This window comes from Bombina bombina, chromosome 5 (genome assembly GCF_027579735.1).
Source record: "Bombina bombina isolate aBomBom1 chromosome 5, aBomBom1.pri, whole genome shotgun sequence".
Classification (NCBI taxonomy): Eukaryota; Metazoa; Chordata; class Amphibia; order Anura; family Bombinatoridae; genus Bombina; species Bombina bombina.
In genome coordinates, this window is record NC_069503.1 from 8,904,254 (window position 1) to 8,927,006 (window position 22,753).

General features: G+C 42.7%; 1 protein-coding gene across 1 annotated transcript in view; it reads left to right on the plus strand.

Moving 5' to 3' along the window:
* The window catches only part of LOC128659668 (protein HEG homolog 1), a 198,375-nt gene that overhangs the window by 129,995 nt on the left and 45,627 nt on the right, over nt 1-22,753 (plus strand). The window contains exon 6 of the mRNA XM_053713237.1: nt 5,055-5,191. Coding sequence (XP_053569212.1) covers nt 5,055-5,191 — 137 coding nt within the window. The remainder of the gene's footprint in view (nt 1-5,054; nt 5,192-22,753) is intronic.

Consider the following 22,753-nt stretch of genomic DNA (forward strand, 5'->3'; position numbering starts at 1 on the left):
TATCTGCATACTCTTTATTGATGGCTGACCAGCCCCACACAGTGGCATCTGGGTGGTTGCCGTCTTGTTCAACGTTTAGGATATTTTGGTGTTGCACTGAGATCAGATCCATAGCTTGTATAGCTCTACTTCCTAGTATAGGATTACACACCTATGTGTCAATTACAACAAACTCAGCCTGATATAACTTTTGGTTGCATGGGTTTCTTATTTTGAGCTTACATATGCCTATTGGTTTCAGTGTGCTCTTATTATACATCCTTAGCATTTTATCACAATGTAAAATTTTAGATTTGTCTTTCACCAACTTTGCTGGAATGACATTACAGTCTGCTCCACAATCCATTTGGAATCTAACAGCTTGTTGGTCAATTAGCATAGTAGCAAACAAAGCTGATGGAAATCTGCTTACTGTTTTCTTAAATGTACAAATCTGAAAAGCTGGTTCCAAGGTCAGACCCAGAATGTCTTCATATTCCTCTAAGTCTTCAGTCTCTCTATAGACAGCTTGTACTGTTGGCTTTCTTTGTTGTGTATTGGCACGGCACTGGCTAATAAAATGATTTGCTTTACCACACCCTTTACATTGCTTTCCAAATGCTGGGCATTTTTCTTTCAGTTTCTCGTGACGCTTTCCACAATAGATACACTGTATTGTCTTGTCTGGAGTCATTGTCATTCTGTTATGACCCTTCCTAAGGTTGTAACTTGTGTCCATCCTATGGACTGACACTGCACTGGTGCTGGAACTCTCAATGATCTTCGCCCTCTCTTTAGACAGCTCAGCAGCTCTACCTATTTGAATACATTTTTCCAGTGTTAAATCCACTTCTCTCAGTAGGCATTCCCTAAGTTTAGAGTCTCTTGTGCCACATACAATCCTGTCCCTGATTAATGAGTCTCTTATATTACCAAAGTTGCAAGTGGCTGCCAGTGTACGCAGATCTGTGACATAAGCATCTATTCCTTCATCTTCCCTCTGACATCTTGAAAAAAAAATATATCTTTCCACAGTCTCATTTTGCTTTGGCTCACAATAATCATCAAATGCTTTATTTAGCAGAGCTAGTGTGGGAGCTGCTGCTTCTGGGAGAAGGGTGTCTTTTACCTCTCTGCCTTTTTCTCCAATTAAGTACAGAAACAACTTTACCTTCATCTCCTCTGGTTTGTCAGCCATGATTAGGTCTGTGTATAAAAGAATGTCTTCTTTCCATCTCTTCCATGCCTGAGACAGATTCCTTGCCTGAAAATCCAGCAGACCTGGTGGTTTTAAACCTTCCATATCCTCTTTTGGTGTATTTCTCAAATAACATCCACTACCACCATGTATAAAGCTGCTGTTTATAAGAGAGGCTCTCAGACTCCTGTATAAAGCTGCTGTTTATAAGAGAGGCTCTCAGACTCCTGTATAAAGCTGCTGTTTATAAGAGAGGCTCTCAGACTCCTGTATAAAGCTGCTGTTTATAAGAGAGGCTCTCAGACTCCTGTATAAAGCTGCTGTTTATAAGAGAGGCTCTCAGACTCCTGTATAAAGCTGCTGTTTATAAGAGAGTCTCCCAGACTCCTGTATAAAGCTGCTGTTTATAAGAGAGGTTTGCAGACTCCTGTATAAAGTAACTGTTTATAAGAGAGGCTCTCAGACTCCTGTATAAAGCTGCTGTTTATAAGAGAGGCTCTCAGACTCCTGTATAAAGCTGCTGTTTATAAGAGAGTCTCCCAGACTCCTGTATAAAGCTGCTGTTTATAAGAGAGGCTCTCAGACTCCTGTATAAAGCTGCTGTTTATAAGAGAGGCTCCCAGACTCCTGTATAAAGCTGCTGTTTATAAGAGAGTCTCCCAGACTCCTGTATAAAGCTGTTGTTTATAAGAGAGGCTCTCAGACTCCTGTATAAAGCTTCTGTTTATAAGAGAGGCTCTCAGACTCCTGTATAAAGCTGCTGTTTATAAGAGAGGCTCTCAGATTCCAGTATAAAGCTGCTGTTTATAAGAGAGGCTCTCAGACTCCTGTATAAAGATGCTGTTTATAAGAGAGGCTCTCAGACTCCTGTATAAAGCTGCTGTTTATAAGAGAGGCTCTCAGACTCCTGTATAAAGCTGCTGTTTATAAGAGAGGCTCTCAGACTCCTGTATAAAGCTGCTGTTTATAAGAGAGGCTCTCAGACTCCTGTATAAAGCTGCTGTTTATAAGAGAGGCTCTCAGATTCCAGTATAAAGCTGCTGTTTATAAGAGAGGCTCTCAGACTCCTGTATAAAGATGCTGTTTATAAGAGAGGCTCTCAGACTCCTGTATAAAGCTGCTGTTTATAAGAGAGGCTCTCAGACTCCTGTATAAAGCTTCTGTTTATAAGAGAGGCTCTCAGACTCCTGTATAAAGCTGCTGTTTATAAGAGAGGCTCTCAGACTCCTGTATAAAGCTGCTGTTTATAAGAGAGGCTCTCAGACTCCTGTATAAAGCTGCTGTTTATAAGAGAGGCTCTCAGACTCCTGTATAAAGCTGCTGTTTATAAGAGAGGCTCTCAGATTCCAGTATAAAGCTGCTGTTTATAAGAGAGGCTCTCAGACTCCTGTATAAAGCTGCTGTTTATAAGAGAGGCTCTCAGACTCCTGTATAAAGCTGCTGTTTATAAGAGAGGCTCTCAGACTCCTGTATAAAGCTGCTGTTTATAAGAGAGGCTCTCAGACTCCTGTATAAAGCTGCTGTTTATAAGAGAGGCTCTCAGACTCCTGTATAAAGCTGCTGTTTATAAGAGAGGCTCTCAGACTCCTGTATAAAGCTGCTGTTTATAAGAGAGGCTCTCAGACTCCTGTATAAAGCTGCTGTTTATAAGAGAGGCTCTCAGACTCCTGTATAAAGCTGCTGTTTATAAGAGAGGCTCTCAGACTCCAGTTGCAGTTTTAACAAATTTATTAAAAGAACATCTTATAACAGAATGCATAATCTTCAGCTCTTGTTACAGTTAATGTCTCTGTGACTGCCTTACTCATAAACTAACTATTTCCTGCTGAACTGCAGTGTAACATATATTAAACTTCCCCCCTGGAACCAAACACTATCTTTTTTGGTTCCATACATATTGATACAGACCGGAAGCCAATGATGATTCCCTGTGTTTGGTGTCAGTCCGGGCGGCAACTGTTGAGCAGTCCTGTACCTTCGTGGAGGGATGCAAAAACAAACTCAGAGCAAACTTGCGGCACTCAATTCAGTAGGGCTACAGAAGCCCAAGTGGTCCAAAATAGTTCATTAAAAGAGTAACGCATTTTGGCTGTACACAGCCTTACTCAAACTCAATTGAGTTTGAGAAAGGCTGTGTACAGCCGAAACGCGTTACTCTTTTACTGAGTTTGTTTTTGCATCCCTCCACGAAGGTACAGGACTGCTCAAGAGTTGCCGCCCGGACTGACACCAAACACAGGGAATCATCATTGGCTTCCGGTCCTTGTCAACTCTGCAGCTTGGAAAAAAGGAAATTGCTAACCCAGCTTATGCTTGCTTAAAAACGCTTCTCTTCCTTTTTACTAACAACGGCTTGCTCTGTATGTTCTAACACATAAATCCTCCATTGGAGCCATCATTGCTTTCACTCCACCAAAAGACTTTTAAAAAAAAGCGTTACTTGTTTTGGTGTTTTTTTGTCTAAAGGTGTTTTAACAATTGATCGTTTTAACAATTGATCGTTTTAACAATTGATCGTTTTAACAATTGATCGTTTTAGGAATATTTTGTCTGTTATGCCAATTTGAATGTATCATGTTGTGTTCTCTATGAAATGATTTATTTATGATTTTATTTTGCTAAATATTAGGTTTTATTGTATTAAATATATATTCAGCGATATAGATATAGTTGTACTCATTGAGAATTATTTACTAATTAGTATACTACACACATTAAGCTGTCTTTTTGACAGCGCAGCTGTATTCTATCACTTGGCTGCAACTAATTGCAGTCAGTGTGATTACTTCTGTTAATATTATTTTATTAAGGAGTTGGGGAAATTTTTCAGCTGTTTTGTGTGAACACTCCCAGCGCTGAGGCTTTTACAAATACTCTGGTGACCGCTGCTTGATAAATCACGGCGAGCAAGTTCTTGAGAGAACTTGCAGCCATAGAGGCTTCATAAATCGAGCCCTTAATCTCTGCGGTCTAGTCTGACCAGGGAGATTGACAGCTCCTGCCCATGAGTGATTGGCTGTGTGTGGGCAGGGGGCGGGATAGATATTGATGGCAGATAAGAGCCATAGGCCCAGCAAGTCTGCCCAACCTTACCTAACAGTATAAACTTATCTAGTTCGTAGGATAGCCTTATGCTTGCCCCCCACAGTGTTTGTCATTACTACCTTGAGGAAGTTTATTCCATAAATCAATCACTCTTTCTGTAAAGAAGCTTCCTCGAATTACTCCTGAATCTACTACCCTTTAGCTTGAGATCATAGGGCCTATCTATCAAGCTTCGAATGGAACTTGATGCCCCGTGCCTGCAGACTCGCCAGAAAAAGCAGTTATGACGCAGCGGTCACGAAGACCGCTGCTCCATAACCTGTCCGCCTGCTCTGAGCAGGGGAACACACATCGCCGGAAATCAACCCGATTGAGTATGATCAGGTTGATTGACACCCCCTGCTGGCTGCCCATTGGCCGCGAGTCTGCAGGGGGCGGCGTTGCACCAGAAGCTCTTGTGAGCTGCTGGTGCAATGCTGAATACGGGGAGAGTATTGCTCGCCGTATTCAGCGAGGTCTGGCGGACCTGATCCGCACTGTCGGATCAGGTCCGCCAGACTTTCTTAAATAGGGGCCCATGACTCTTGTTCTTGAATTTTCCATTTTATGTAAAATACCCACAGCCTCAGTTTTACTAAGCCCTTTAACGTATTTGAAAGTTGTATGCAAGCGCAAAATAGCGCTCGTGTGCAATCATAAATTCCTCCAGGAGAATTCAGGCCACCAGAGGCGGACAGTGGTGTCAATGAAAATAACATGAATTGACCATTATATCCCCTCTTCCTGCTTGTGCCTGATTGCTTTCCTCATCTGCTGTCTCTGTGTCTCGTAGACCCGGTGAAGACCATCTGACACTTCTGCACCACTTCTCTGTTCTCTCCTCTTACAATGAACATGAGCTGCAAGATGCACTGAAGATGTCCAACATTGTGTGCGATGACCCCGGATGCAGTGAGCAGTTTTACAAACGTAAGTACTATAGAATTACTGTAAATATACCCCCTAACCAGCAGGGTCACCCTCACCTGTAGCCATAATCACCCCACTGACCCCTAGTCATACTCACCCCCACTGACCCCCTAATCGTACTCACCCCCTACTGACCCCCTAATCATACTCACCCCCTACTGACCCCCTAATCATACTCACCCCCTAAGCATACTCACCCCCACTGACCCCCTAATCATACTCACCCCCACTAATCATACTCACCCCCACTGACCCCCTAATCATACTCACCCCCACTAATCATACTCACCCCCACTAATCATACTCACCCCCACTAATCATACTCACCCCCACTAATCATACTCACCCCCACTGACCCCCTAATAAAACTCACCCCCTACTGACCCCCTAATCATACTCACCCCCACTGACCCCCTAATCATACTCATCCCCACTAGCACACTGATAGTAACACACTACATATGTAATTGCACCAGCGGAGAGCACCTGAAATGTAACTGTTCTCATTCTGGAAACACAGAGAGCTCCATTTTCCTTGTAACATAATAATTAACTCTGTCACATATCCTCCCCCCAGCGTAACACAGTAGGGTGGAGTGGCTGCTTCAAAAAGGCTATACACTCTAGACAAAGCATCTGCATTAGTCAGGGCCGGACTGGGAAATCAGACCGGCTCTGGAAATTTGTATAGGCCGGCCCAGCCCAGCCCCCACAGGCCCCCGCCCCCCACTGGCCCAGCCTACTCCGACCCCTGGTATAAGCCTATTCTTGCATAACGCAGTATCCAATCTCCTCCCTTAAAGGGACAGTCAAGTAAAAAAAAAAAAAAAAAAAACTTTCATGATTTAAATAGGGCATGTCATTTTAAACAACTTTCCAATTTACTTTTATTACCAATTTTGCTTTGTTCTCTTTGTATTCTTAGTTGAAAGCTAATTCTAGGAGGTTCATATGCTCATTTCTTAGACCTTGAAGGCCACCTCTAATCTGAAAGCATTTTGACAGTTTTTCACCACTAGAGGGCGTTAGTTCATGTGTTTCATGTAGATAACATTGAGCTCAGGCATGTGAAGCTCCTAGGAGCAAGCACTGATTGGCTTAAAATGCAAGTCTGTCAAAAGAACTGAAATAAGGGGGCAGTTTGCAGAGCCATAAATACAAGGTAATCACAGAGGTAAAAAGTATATTATTATAACTGTGTTGGTTATGCAAAACTGGGGAATGGGTAATAAAGGGATTATCTACCTTTTTAAACAACAAAAAAATCTGCTGTTTACTGTCCCTTTAACCTCCAACAATGGTGCTACCAACCCTTGAGATCTTCTTGCTCTATGTGCTTGCCCATTTGGCCTCCAGCTTGCAACTTCTCTTCATTACATAGCAAGCTTATTAATTAAAACATTTAGGTCAGGTAGGCAATAGGCAAATGTGACTGTCTCTCAGCCTCTAAACACTTCTGGTCTAACTGTCACACACTTCCAGCCCCAGGCACGGCGGCATTCAGCAGAATAATAACACATTCCCCTATCTTTCTTCAAGTATATGGACTTTTGATGACTTTTTCTGTTTTCTTTCTTCTGGTGATGAGACTCTAACTCACTGCTGTGTGCCCAATATTAGCAGGGCGGCCGCTCAGTCTGTCTCACTCACCTATGAATGATGCAGATGTTGTATTGAGTGCTGTGCTCTCCTCTGGTGCGGTGAGGTGCACGCTGCTGCCGACCCACCACTGGGCCCTGTTGGCCCAGCCCACCGGGATTTTTCCCAGTATCCCGGCGGCCCAATCCGGCCCTGGCATTAGTGTACAGAAGCCCAGCTCTATGGGGCGCAACAAACTTATAGGACTGTAAAGAGAGGAACCACCTTGTTACTTTGGCATTTGTGTATCCATTGTACAGGAGCATGGTCAGTCACTAGCGTAAAGGACCGGCCTAGCAAATAGCACCATAAGGTCTCAATAGCCCACTTGATAGCCAAGCATTCCTTCTCTACTAAAGCATTGATTTGCTCTCTTGGCAGTAATTTACCACTCAAGTAGAGCACAGGGTGTTCTTCACCTGCTATATATTAAGACAGCACAGCTCCCAGGCTAGCTTCGGAAGCATCTGTCTGTAGAAAGAACTGCTTGGAGAAATCAGGGGCTATTGAGACTGGATGACAGCATAAAGGCGTTTTTAGCCTTCTCAGTCCATTCCACAAGACGCCCTTGCTATTATCAAATCTGTTAGTGGGGAAGTATAATGGTTCTGTTGTGTTTGTTAATATTAAAGGGACACTGAACCCACATTTTTTTCTTTCGTGATTCAGATAGAGCATGTAATTTTAAGCAACTTTCTAATTTACTCCTATTATTTTCTTCATTCTCTTGCTATTCTTATTTGAAAAGGAAGGCATCTAAGCTATTTTGTTGGTTCAGAACTATGGACAGCACTTGTTTATTGGTGGGTGAATTTATCCACCAATCAGCAAGAACAACCTAGGTTGTTCACCAAAAATGGGCCGGCATCTAAACTTACATTCTTGCATTTCAACTAAAGATACCAAGAGAATAAAGAAAATTTGATAATAGGAGTAAATTAAAATTACATGCTCTGAGTCACAAAAGAAAAAAAATTTGGGTTCAGTGTCCCTTTAACCACTCTGCAAGCTGTCGAAGATCACAGAACTGAGGGTTAACTCAATGGATGGCAGAACCAAGAGTTAAAGAGCAGTCTGATAGTAAGACAAACGGCTAGATTACGAGTTTTTGTCGCTCAGCTCACCTACAATTGGATAGTCCTGGTATCACTGCTGGTCTCTCCTTTGCTGGCCTTTGAGAGATTGTCCACTGTCCCTTTAAAGGGACAGCAAACCCAAATATTTTCTTTCGTGATTCAGATAGAGCATGTAATTTTAAGCAACTTTTTAATTTACTCCTATTATCAATTTTTCCTTGTTCTCTTGTTCTCTTTATTTGAAAAAGCAGGAATAAAAGCTTTGGAGACGGCACATTTTAGGTTGAGAATCTGGGGTGTGCTTGCTGATTGGATGGCTAAATGTAGCTACCAATCAGCAAGCCCTATCCAGGGTACTGAACCAAAAATAGGCCGGCCCCAAAGCTTTCATTCCTGCTTTTTCATATAAAAGGTACTTGCACCTAGATCACGAGTTTTGTGATAAACAGGGTGCGAAACTAACGCCAAAAAAGGTGCGTTATTTCACTCTCTGTATCGCTGCCATTGCGAGTTACTGAAAAGCCTCCTTGTGCATGCGATATGGCGACGTTAAGCGCCATACCACACAAAAGCCAAGGGCTGCTTTGACGTGCTCGTGCATGCTTTTCCCCATAGACATCAATGGGGAGAGAGTGTTAGAAAAAAAACTAACACCTGAAGTGTGGAATAAAAAATATCTATGTAATGCAACCCTATTGATGTCTATGGGGTAAAAAGGTTACGTTTAAAACTAACACCCTAACATAAACCCCAAGTCTAAACACCCCTAATCTGCCGCCTCAACATCGCCGACACTATAATAAAGTTATTAACCTCTATTCTGCCGCTCCCCGACACTAAGAAAAAGCAATTAACCCCTAATCTGCTGTTCCCCGACATCGCCACCACTATAATAAAGTTATTAACCTATATTCTGCCGCTCCCCGACATCGCCGACACTAATAAAAAGCTATTAACCGCTAAACCTCCAGCCTCCCACATCACCACCACTAAATGGACCTATTAAAAACTAAACCGCCGCCCCCCTAAATTTTAAAACACTAAATTAAACTATTAACCCCTAAGCCTAACACCCCTAACTTTAAATTACAAAATAACTATATTTAAATAAAAACTTGCCTGTGAAATAAAAATAAACCTAAGTTTAAACGATAAAATTAACCTAACATAACTATTCTAATAAAATGAAAAAATACTACCAATTTAAAAATCTAAATTACAAATTTAAAAAACCTAACACTATGAAAAAAGAAATAAACCTAAAAATTAGAATAATAAACACTAAATTACGGAAAAAAAAGGTTTAGGGGTTAATAACTTTATTATAGTATCGGTGATGTGGGTGGGCGGCAGATTAGGGGTTAATAGGTTTATTTAATAGTCGCTATGTGGGTGGGCAGTAGATTAGGGGTTAAGTGCAGGAGGGCAGCAGTTTAGGGGTTAATATGTAGTATATGGGTGTTAGTGTACTTTGTAACACCATAAAACTCATAACTACTGCTCTCAGATGGTGGTATGGATCGTGTCGGTATAAGCTGTAACGCAAGCATTTTAACCTGAAGGCACAACCTGTAATACCGGCGCTATGAAAATCCCATACAAAAACGTAATTTTTTTGGAGTGCGGCATGGACGTTGCGTTACAGGCTAAAATGCTTGCGGTATAGCTATACCGACACGACTTGTAATATGCGTTCCTGGCCATTAAGGTGGAATGGCCATTTTTTCAGCGTTAAAAGCCGTACCGCTACACTTGTAATCTAGCTGCAAGAGAATGAAGAAAAATTGATCATCTGAGTAAATTCGAAAGTTGCTCTCTCTGAATCATGAAAGAAAATATTTGGGTTTACTATGCCTTTAAGCATAATACGGTCAATGTTTTGCACCTCTATTACTGCTCCAAGTTGCACAGACAGTAAACGGTTCTTTTCTTGCTGCACTGCTGTGGCCTGTAACAGGGCTTTTACGGTCTCCTCCATTTTTGCAAACACAAACTTTTATATATTTTTATTTTAGTGGGCTCTGTACTTTTAATCTCCCAGTACTAGACCCATCCCACTTCTGACACCACTGTGACAAGGTGGCCGAGCTTTTGACTTTAGCAAGAAGGAATAGTTCATTTGATTCAAAACAAACTATTTGTTACACAGCAGGTTTCACATAATTAGCTTTTGATTTCACAAAACAAACACCTACTCCTAGCAGGAACTAACTAAACTTTGAAGGATTCCTAACTATTTTATTGGAGCATCTAAACTATCCCCAGTAAACAACTTTATAGAAAACACAACCGTTATAAAGTACCTGATTTGTCTCCCTCTGTGCTTACATGCGTCTGTCAGGTGATTTCCTTCTCACAGGAGAGAGAGACAAAGTTGTACATTTAGAGCAGCCTTTTGCTAGCTAGCTAATTGCACCAGCTGAGAGCACCTGAAATTTAACTCTTTTCATTCTGGAAACACAGAGAGCTCCATTCTCCTGCTAACATATATGATCCGACCCTGTCACACTAGTCATACTCACCTTCACTGACCCAAACTCATCCTCACTCTCACTGACCCCTAGTCATACTCCACCCACTGACCCCTAGTCATATTCACTCTCACTGACCCTTAATCAGACTAACCCCTACTGACACTTAGTAATACTCACCCCACTGACCCCTAATCTTACTCATTCTCACTGACCCCTAGTCATACTCACCCCCACTGAATCCTAGTCATACTCTCCCTCACTGACCCCTAGTCATACTCCACCCACTGACCCCTAGTCATACTCCACCCCCACTGACCCTTAATCATAGTAACCCCTACTGACCCTTAGTAATACTCACCCCACTGACCCCTAATCATACTCACCCTCACTGACCCCTAGTCATACTCATTCTCACTGACTCCTAGTCATATTCACCTTCACTGACCCCTACTCATACTCACCCTCATTGACCCCTAGTCATACTCATTCTCACTGACCCCTAGTCATACTCACCCCCACTGAATCCTAGTCATACTCTCCCTCACTGACCCCTAGTCATACTCCACCCACTGACCCCTAGTCATATTCACCCCCCCTTCTGACCCTTAATAACATAACCCCTACTGAACCTTAGTAACACTCACCCCACAGACCCCTAGTCATACTCACCCCCCTGACCCCTAGTCATACTTACAACCACTGACCCCTAGGCATATTCACCTTCACTGACCCCTAGTCATACTCACCCTCACTAACCCCTAGTCATGCTCATTCTCACTGACCCCTAGTCATACTCACCCCCACTGACCCCTAGTCATATTCACCTTCACTGACCCATAGTCATACTCACACTCACTGACCCCTAGTCATACTTATTCTCACTGACCCCTAGTCATACTCACCCCCACTGACCCCTACTCACCCTCACTGATGCTAGTTATACTCACCCTCACTGACCCCTTGTTATACTCACCCTCACTGACCCCTAGTCATACTCATTATCATTGACCCCTAATCATACTCACCCCCACTGAATTCTAGTCATATTCTCCCTCACTGACCCCTAGTCATACTCCACCCACTGACCCCTAGTCATATTCACCTCCCCACTGACCCTTAATCACATAACCCCTACTGAACCTTAGTAACACTCACCCCACTGACCCCTAATCATACTTACAACCACTGACCCCTAGGCATATTCACCTTCACTGACCCCTAGTCATACTCACCCTCACTAACCCCTAGTCATGCTCATTCTCACTGACCCCTAGTCATACTCACCCCCACTGACCCCTAGTCATATTCACCTTCACTGACCCATAGTCATACTCACACTCACTGACCCCTAGTCATACTTATTCTCACTGACCCCTAGTCATACTCACCCCCACTGACCCCTACTCACCCTCACTGATGCTAGTTATACTCACCCTCACTGACCCCTTGTTATACTCACCCTCACTGACCCCTAGTCATACTCATTCTCATTGACCCCTAATCATACTCACCCCCACTGAATTCTAGTCATATTCTCCCTCACTGACCCCTAGTCATACTCCACCCACTGACCCCTAGTCATATTCACCCCCCACTGACCCTTAATCACATAACCCCTACTGAACCTTAGTAACACTCACCCCACTGACCCCTAATCATACTTACAACCACTGACCCCTAGGCATATTCACCTTCACTGACCCCTAGTCATACTCACCCTCACTAACCCCTAGTCATGCTCATTCTCACTGACCCCTAGTCATACTCACCCCCACTGACCCCTAGTCATATTCACCTTCACTGACCCATAGTCATACTCACACTCACTGACCCCTAGTCATACTTATTCTCACTGACCCCTAGTCATACTCACCCCCACTGACCCCTACTCACCCTCACTGATGCTAGTTATACTCACCCTCACTGACCCCTTGTTATAATCACCCTCACTGACCCCTAGTCAAATTCCCCCCCACTGTCCCCTAGTAAGACTCACCCCTACTGACCCCTAGTCATACTCACCCCCACTGGCCCCTAGTCATTCTCACCCCCAATAATCATACTCACCACTACAGACCCCTATTCATACTCACCATCGACCTCTAGTCATACTCACCCCCACTGACCCCTAATCATAATCACCCCTACTGACCCCTAGTCATATTCACACCTACTGACCCATAGTCATACTCACCACCACTAACCCCTAGTCATACTCACCCTCACTGACCCCTAGTCATACTCACCCCCACTGACCCCTAGTCATGCTCACCCCCACTAATCATACTCACCCCCTGTCACACTAGTCATACTCACCTTCACTGACCCAAACTCATCTTCACCCTCACTGACCCCTAGTCATACTCTACCCACTGACCCCTAGTCATATTCACCCCCACTGACCCATAATCATACTAACCCCTACTGACCCTTAGTAATACTCACCCTCACTGACCCCTAATCATACTCACCCTCACTGACCCCTAGTCATACTCATCCTCACTGACCCCTAGTCATACTCACCCCCACTGACTCCTAGTCATATTCACCTTCACTGACCCCTAGTCATACTCACCCTCATTGACCCCTAGTCATACTCACCCCCACTGAATCCTAGTCATACTCTCCCTCACTGACCCCTAGTCATACTCCACCCACTGAACCCTAGTCATACTCACACTCACTGACCCCTAGTCATACTTATTCTCACTGACCCCTAGTCATACTCACCCCCACTGACCCCTACTCACCCTCACTTACGCTAGTTATACTCACCCTCACTGACCCCTTGTTATACTCACCCTCACTGTCCCCTAGTCAGATTCCCCCCACTGAGCCCTAGTCAGACTCACCCCTACTGACCCCTAGTCATACTCACACCCACTGGCCCCTAGTCATTCTCACCCCCAATAATCATACTCACCACTACAGACCCCTATTCATACTCACCATCGACCTCTAGTCATAATCACCCCACTGACCCCTAATCATACTCACCCTCACTGACCCCTAGTCATACTCATTCTCACCAACCCCTAGTTATACTCACCCCCACTGACCCCTAGTCATATTCACTGACCCCTAGTCATACTCACCCTCACTGACCCCTAGTCATACTCATTCTCATTGACCCCTAATCATACTCACCCCCACTGAATTCTAGTCATATTCTCCCTCACTGACCCCTAGTCATACTCCACCCACTGACCCCTAGTCATATTCACCCCCCACTGACCCTTAATCACATAACCCCTACTGAACCTTAGTAACACTCACCCCACTGACCCCTAATCATACTCACCCTCACTGACCCCTAGTCATATTCACCTTCACTGGCCCCCTAGTCATACTCACCCTCACTGACCCCTAGTCATGCTCATTCTCACTGACCCCTAGTCATACTCACCCTCACTAACCCCTAGTCATATTCACCTTCACTGACCCCTAGTCATACTCACCTTCACTGACCCCTAGTCATACTCACACTCACTGAACCCTAGTCATACTTATTCTCACTGACCCCTAGTCATACTCACCCCCACTGACCCCTAGTCATGCTCATTCTCACTGACCCCTAGTCATACTCACCCTCACTAACCCCTAGTCATATTCACCTTCACTGACCCCTAGTCATACTCACACTCACTGACCCCTAGTCATACTTATTCTCACTGACCCCTAGTCATACTTATTCTCACTGACCCCTAGTCATACTCACCCCCACTGACCCCTTGTTATACTTACCCTCACTGACACCTAGTCAGACTGCCGCCACTGACCCCTGGTCAGACTCACCCCTACTGACCCCTAGTCATACTCAACCCCACTGGCCCTAGTCATTCTCACCCCCAATAATCATACTCACCACTACAGACCCCTATTCATACTCACCATCGACCTCTAGTCATACTCAACCCCACTGACCACCTAATCATACTCACCCCTACTGACCCCTAGTCATACTCACACCTACTGACCGATAGTCATACTCACCACCACTAACCCCTAGTCATACTCACCCCCACTGACCCCTAGTCTTACTCACCCCCACTGACCCCTAGTCATTCTCACCCCCACTGACCCCTAGTCATACTCACCCCCACTGACCCCTAGTCATACTCACCCCCACATACTCACCCCCACTGACCCTAGTCATTCTCACCCCCACTGACCCCTAGTCATACTCACCCCCACTGACCCCTAGTCATACTCACCCCCACATACTCACCCCCACTGACCCCTAGTCATACTCACCCCCACTGACCCCTAGTTATACTCACCCCCACATACTCACCCCCACTGACCCCTAGTCATTCTCACCCCCACTGACCCCTAGTCATTCTCACCCCCACTGACCCCTAGTCATACTCACCCCCACATACTCACCCCCACTGACCCCTAGTCATTCTCACCCCCACTGACCCCTAGTCAGTCACCTTCACTGATCCATAGTCATACTCACCCCCACTAATCATACTCACCCCTACTGACCCCTAGTCATTCTCACCCCCACTGGCCCCAAGTCATATTCACCTTCACTGACCCCTAGTCATACTCACCCCCACTGACCCCTAGTCATACTCACCCTCACTGACCCCAAGTCATACTCATTCTTACTGACCCCTAGTCATAATTATTCTCACTGACCCCTAGTCATACTCACCCCCACTGACCCCTTGTTATACTTACCCTCAGTGACACCTAGTCAGACTGCCGCCGCTGACCCCTGGTCAGACTCACCCCTACTGACCCTTAATCACATAACCCCTACTGAACCTTAGTAACACTCACCCCACTGACCCCTAATCATACTCACCCTCACTGACCCCTAGTCATATTCACTGACCCCTAGTCATACTCACCCTCACTGACCCCTAGTCATACTCATTCTCATTGACCCCTAATCATACTCACCCCCACTGAATTCTAGTAATATTCTCCCTCACTGACCCCTAGTCATACTCCACCCACTGACCCCTAGTCATATTCACCCCCCACTGACCCTTAATCACATAACCCCTACTGAACCTTAGTAACACTCATCCCACTGACCCCTAATCATACTCACCCTCACTGACCCCTAGTCATATTCACCTTCACTGACCCCTAGTCATACCCACCCTCACTGACCCCTAGTCATGCTCATTCTCACTGACCCCTAGTCATACTCACCCTCACTAACCCCTAGTCATATTCACCTTCACTGACCCCTAGTCATACTCACCTTCACTGACCCCTAGTCATACTCACACTCACTGACCCCTAGTCATACTTATTCTCACTGACCCCTAGTCATACTCACCCCCACTGACCCCTAGTCATGCTCATTCTCACTGACCCCTAGTCATACTCACCCTCACTAACCCCTAGTCATACTCACCCTCACTGACCCCTAGTCATATTCACCTTCACTGACCCCTAGTCATACCCACCCTCACTGACCCCTAGTCATGCTCATTCTCACTGACCCCTAGTCATACTCACCCTCACTAACCCCTAGTCATATTCACCTTCACTGACCCCTAGTCATACTCACCTTCACTGACCCCTAGTCATACTCACACTCACTGACCCCTAGTCATAATTATTCTCACTGACCCCTAGTCATACTCACCCCCACTGACCCCTAGTCATGCTCATTCTCACTGACCCCTAGTCATACTCACCCTCACTAACCCCTAGTCATATTCACCTTCACTGACCCCTAGTCATACTCGCACTCACTGACCCCTAGTCATACTTATTCTCACTGACCCCTAGTCATACTCACCCCCACTGACCCCTTGTTATACTTACCCTCACTGACACCTAGTCAGACTGCCGCCACTGACCCCTGGTCAGACTCACCCCTACTGACCCCTAGTCATACTCAACCCCACTGGCCCTAGTCATTCTCACCCCCAATAATCATATTCACCACTACAGACCCCTATTCATACTAACCATCGACCTCTAGTCATACTCACCCCCACTGACCACCTAATCATACTCACCCCTACTGACCCCTAGTCATACTCACACCTACTGACCGATAGTCATACTCACCACCACTAACCCCTAGTCATACTCACCCCCACTGACCCCTAGTCATACTCACCCCCACTGACCCCTAGTCATACTCAACCCCACTGACCCCTAGTCATACTCACCCCCACTGACCCCTAGTCATACTCACCCCCACTAATCATACTCACCCCCTACTGACTCCTAGTCATACTCACCCCCACTGACCCCTAGTCATTCTCACCCCCACTGGCCCCTAGTCATTCTCACCCCCACTGACCCCTAGTCATACTCACCCCCACATACTCACCCCCACTGACCCTAGTCATTCTCACCCCCACTGACCCCTAGTCATACTCACCCCCACATACTCACCCCCACTGACCCCTAGTCATACTCACCCCCACTGACCCCGAGTTATACTCACCCCCACATACTCACCCCCACTGACCCCTAGTCATTCTCACCCCCACTGACCCCTAGTCATTCTCACCCCCCACTGACCCCTAGTTATACTCACCCCCACTGACCCCTAGTCATTCTCACCCCCACTGACCCCTAGTCATTCTCACCCCCACTGACCCCTAGTCATACTCACCCCCACATACTCACCCCCACTGACCCCTAGTCATTCTCACCCCCACTGACCCCTAGTCAGTCACCTTCACTGATCCATAGTCATACTCACCCCCACTAATCATACTCACCCCTACTGACCCCTAGTCATTCTCGCCCCCACTGGCCCCTAGTCATATTCACCTTCACTGACCCCTAGTCATACTCACCCCCACTGACCCCTAGTCATACTCACCCTCACTGACCCCAAGTCATACTCATTCTTACTGACCCCTAGTCATAATTATTCTCACTGACCCCTAGTCATACTCACCCCCACTGACCCCTTGTTATACTTACCCTCAGTGACACCTAGTCAGACTGCCGCCGCTGACCCCTGGTCAGACTCACCCCTACTGACCCCTAGTCATATTCAACCCCACTGGTCCCTAGTCATTCTCAACCCAAATAATCATACTCACCACTACAGACCCCTATTCATACTCACCATCGACCTCTAGTCATACTCAACCCCACTGACCCCTAATCATACTCACCCCTACTGACCCCTAGTCATACTCACACCTACTGACCCATAGCCATACTCACCACCACTAACCCCTAGTCATACTCACCCCCACTGACCCCTAGTCATACTCACCCCCACTGACCCCTAGTCATGCTCACCGCCACTAATCATACTCACCCCCTACTGACTCCTAGTCATTCTCACCCCCTACTTACTCCTAGTCATTCTCACCCCCACTGACCCCTAGTCATTCTCACACCCACTGCCCCCTAGTCATTCTCACCCCCACTGACCCCTAGTCATACTCACCCCCACATACTCACCCCCACTGACCCCTAGTCATTCTCACCCCCACTGACCCCTAGTCAGTCACCTTCACTGATCCCTAGTCATACTCACCCCCACTAATCATACTCACCCCTACTGACCCCTAGTCATTCTCACCCCCACTGACCCCTAGTCATATTCACCCTCACTGACCCCTAGTCATACTCACCCTCACTGACCCCTAGTCATACTCACCCTCACTGACCCCTAGTCATACTCACCCCCACTGACCCCTAGTCATACTCACCCCCACTGACCCCTAGTCATATTTACCATCACTGACCCCTAGTCATACTCACCCCCACTGACCCCTAGTCATACTCACCCCCACTGACCCCTAGTCATACTCACCCCCATTAATCATACTCACCCCCTATTGACTCCTAGTCATACTCACCCCCACTGAACCCTAGTCAAAGTCACCTTCACGGACCCCTAGTAATACTCACCCCTACTGACCCCTAATCATACTCACCACCCCACTGACCCCTAGTCATTCTTACCCCCACTGAACCCTAGTCATTCTCAATCCCACTGACCCCTAGTCATACTCACCCCCACTGACCCCTAGTCAAAGCCACTTTCACTGACACCTAGTAATACTCACCCCCATTGACCCCTAGTCATACTCATCCCCATTGACCCCTAGTCATACTCGACCCCACAGACCCCAACTCATCCTCACCCTAACATTGACCCGCTAATCATACTCACCCCTACTGACCCCTAGTCATACTCACCCCCACTGGCCCCTAGTCATTTTCTCTCCCACTGACTCCTAGTCATACCACCCTCACAGACCCCTAGTCATACTCGTCCCCACTGACCCCTAGTCAAAGCCACTTTCACTGACCCCTAGTAATACTCACCACCACTGACCCCGAATCATACTCACCCTCACTGACCCCTTCTCATACTAATTCTCACTGACCCCTAGTCTTCCTCACCCCCACTGACCCCTAGTCATACTCACCCCCACTGACCCCTAGTAAAAGCCACTTTCACTGACCCCTAATAATACTCACCACCACTGACCCCTAATCATACTCACCCTCACTGACCCCTTGTCATACTCACCCTCACTGACCCCAAGTCATTCTCACCCCCACTGACCTCTAGTCATATTCACCTTCACTGACCCCTAGTCATACTCACCCCCACTGACCCCTAGTCATACTCAGCCTCACTGACCCCTAAACATACTCACCTTCCACTGGCCCCATACTACCCCTCCTATTAACCCTAGTCATACTCACCCCCCTAACTGACCCCTAATCATCCACACAGCTACTGATCCCAACTCCTCCTCACTGACCCCCTGACATGGAAAACTTACTTATTTAGAAGATTAATCTCAGTATGTGATATTCTGTGTAACTAACTAACCATTTATACAGTACAAACGTAATGACACATTTAGTCAGTGTGATGGGTAAATAAAATGTGACTGATGAAGCAATGGTTTAGCTAAATGCTGTATCACATGATTAAACAATATATAGTTATTTATGTATATGTGCGATGTATACACATTAGTTATATATGTATATGTGCAATGTATACACATCAGTTATATATGTATATGTGACATTTATACACATCAGTTATATATGTATATGTGACATTTATACACATCAGTTATATATGTATATGTGATATTTATACACATCAGTTATGTATGTATATGTGACATTTATACACATCAGTTATATATGTATATGTGATATTTATACACATCAGTTATATATGTATATGTGACATTTATACACATCAGTTATATATGTATATGTGACATTTATACACATCAGTTATATATGTATATGTGACATTTATACACATCAGCTATATATGTATATGTGCCATTTATACACATCAGTTATATATGTATATGTGCCATTTATACACATCAGTTATATATGTATAAGTGATATTTATACACATCAGTTATGTATGTATATGTGACATTTATACACATCAGTTATATATGTATAAGTGATATTTATACACATCAGTTATATATGTATAAGTGATATTTATACACATCAGTTATGTATGTATATGTGACATTTATACACATCAGTTATATATGTATATGTGATATTTATACACATCAGTTATATATGTATATGTGACATTTATACACATCAGTTATATATGTATATGTTACATTTATACACATCAGTTATATATGTATATGTGACATTTATACACATCAGTTATATATGTATATGTGATATTTATACACATCAGTTATATATGTATATGTGATATTTATACACATCAGTTATATATGTATATGTGATATTTATACACAGCAGTTATGTATGTATATGTGACATTTATACACATCAGTTATGTATGTATATGTGACATTTATACACATCAGTTATATATGTATATGTGACATTTATACACATCAGTTATATATGTATAAGTGATATTTATACACATCAGTTATATATGTATATGTGCCATTTATACACATCAGTTATATATGTATATGTGCTATTTATACACATCAGTTATGTATGTATATGTGATATTTATACACATCAGTTATATATGTATATGTAATATTTATACACATCAGTTATATATGTATATGTGCCATTTATACACATCAGTAATATATGTATATGTGCCATTTATACACATCAGTAATATATGTATATGTGATATTTATACACATCAGTTATATATGTATATGTGACATTTATACACATCAGTTATATATGTATATGTGCCATTTATACACATCAGTAATATATGTATATGTGATATTTATACACATCAGTTATGTATGTATATGTGATATTTATACACATCAGTTATATATGTATATGTGACATTTATACACATCAGTTATGTATGTATATGTGATATTTATACACATCAGTTATATATGTATATGTGATATTTATACACATCAGTTATGTATGTATATGTGATATTTATACACATCAGTTATATATGTATATGTGACATTTATACACATCAGCTATATATGTATATGTGATATTTATACACATCAGTTATGTATGTATATGTGCCATTTATACACATCAGTTATATATGTATATGTGATATTTATACACATCAGTTATATATGTATATGTGATATTTATACACATCAGTTATATATGTATATGTGACATTTATACACATCAGTTATATATGTATATGTGATATTTATACACATCAGTTATATATGTATATGTGATATTTATACACATCAGTTATATATGGATATGTGATATTTATACACATCAGTTATATATGTATATGTGATATTTATACACATCAGTTATATATGTATATGTGATATTTATACACATCAGTTATATATGTATATGTGATATTTATACACATCAGTTATATATGGATATGTGATATTTATACACATCAGTTATATATGTATATGTGATATTTATACACATCAGTTATATATGTATATGTGATATTTATACACATCAGTTATGTATGTATATGTGCGATGTATACACATCAGTTATATATGTATATGTGACATTTATACACATCAGTTATATATGTATATGTGCCATTTATACACATCAGTTATATATGTATATGTGATATTTATACACATCAGTTATGTATGTATATGTGATATTTATACACATCAGTTATGTATGTATATGTGATATTTATACACATCAGTTATATATGTATATGTAATATTTATACACATCAGTTATGTATGTATATGTGATATTTATACACATCAGTTATGTATGTATAAGTGATATTTATACACATCAGTTATATATGTATATGTGATATTTATACACATCAGTTATATATGTATATGTGCCATTTATACACATCAGCTATATATGTATATGTGATATTTATACACATCAGTTATGTATGTATATTTGCCATTTATACACATCAGTTATATATGTATATTTGATATTTATACACATCAGTTATATATGTATATGTGCGATGTATACACATCAGTTATATATGTATATGTGACATTTATACACATCAGTTATATATGTATATGTGACATTTATACACATCAGTTATGTATGTATATGTGATATTTATACACATCAGTTATGTATGTATATGTGATATTTATACATATCAGTTATATATGTATATGTGATATTTATACACATCAGTTATATATGTATATGTGATATTTATACACATCAGTTATATATGTATATGTGATATTTATACACATCAGTTATATATGGATATGTGATATTTATACACATCAGTTATATATGGATATGTGATATTTATACACATCAGTTATATATGGATATGTGATATTTATACACATCAGTTATGTATGTATATGTGACATTTATACACATCAGTTATGTATGTATATGTGCCATTTATACACATCAGTTACATATGTATATGTGATTTTTATACACATCAGTTATATATGTATATGTGATATTTATACACATCAGTTAAATATGTATATGTGATATTTATACACATCAGTTATATATGTATATGTGATATTTATACACATCAGTTATATATGTATATGTGATATTTATACACATCAGTTATATATGTATATGTGACATTTATACACATCAGTTATATATGTATATGTGCCATTTATGCACATCAGTTATATATGTATATGTGCCATTTATACACATCAGTTATATATGTATATGTGACATTTATACACATCAGTTATATATGTTGTGACAGACCCTTCTGTCAGGACTGAAGGAGTTAACTGTGTTCAGCTTTAAGAAGCTAATTTCTAACGACAAGGTTACTAGCCTCAGCTATTGTGTACTGTCATTAAAGTTAGTGATAAACATTCCATTGTTTAATCACCTCCAGAGAGCAGACGCCTAGGTGATAAGAAAAGCCAAGTGTGTGTCTTGTGTTTAAGTTGTTATCAGCTTAAGCAAGGTATTCTATTGTATCATGTCAAAGGGCGTGTTCC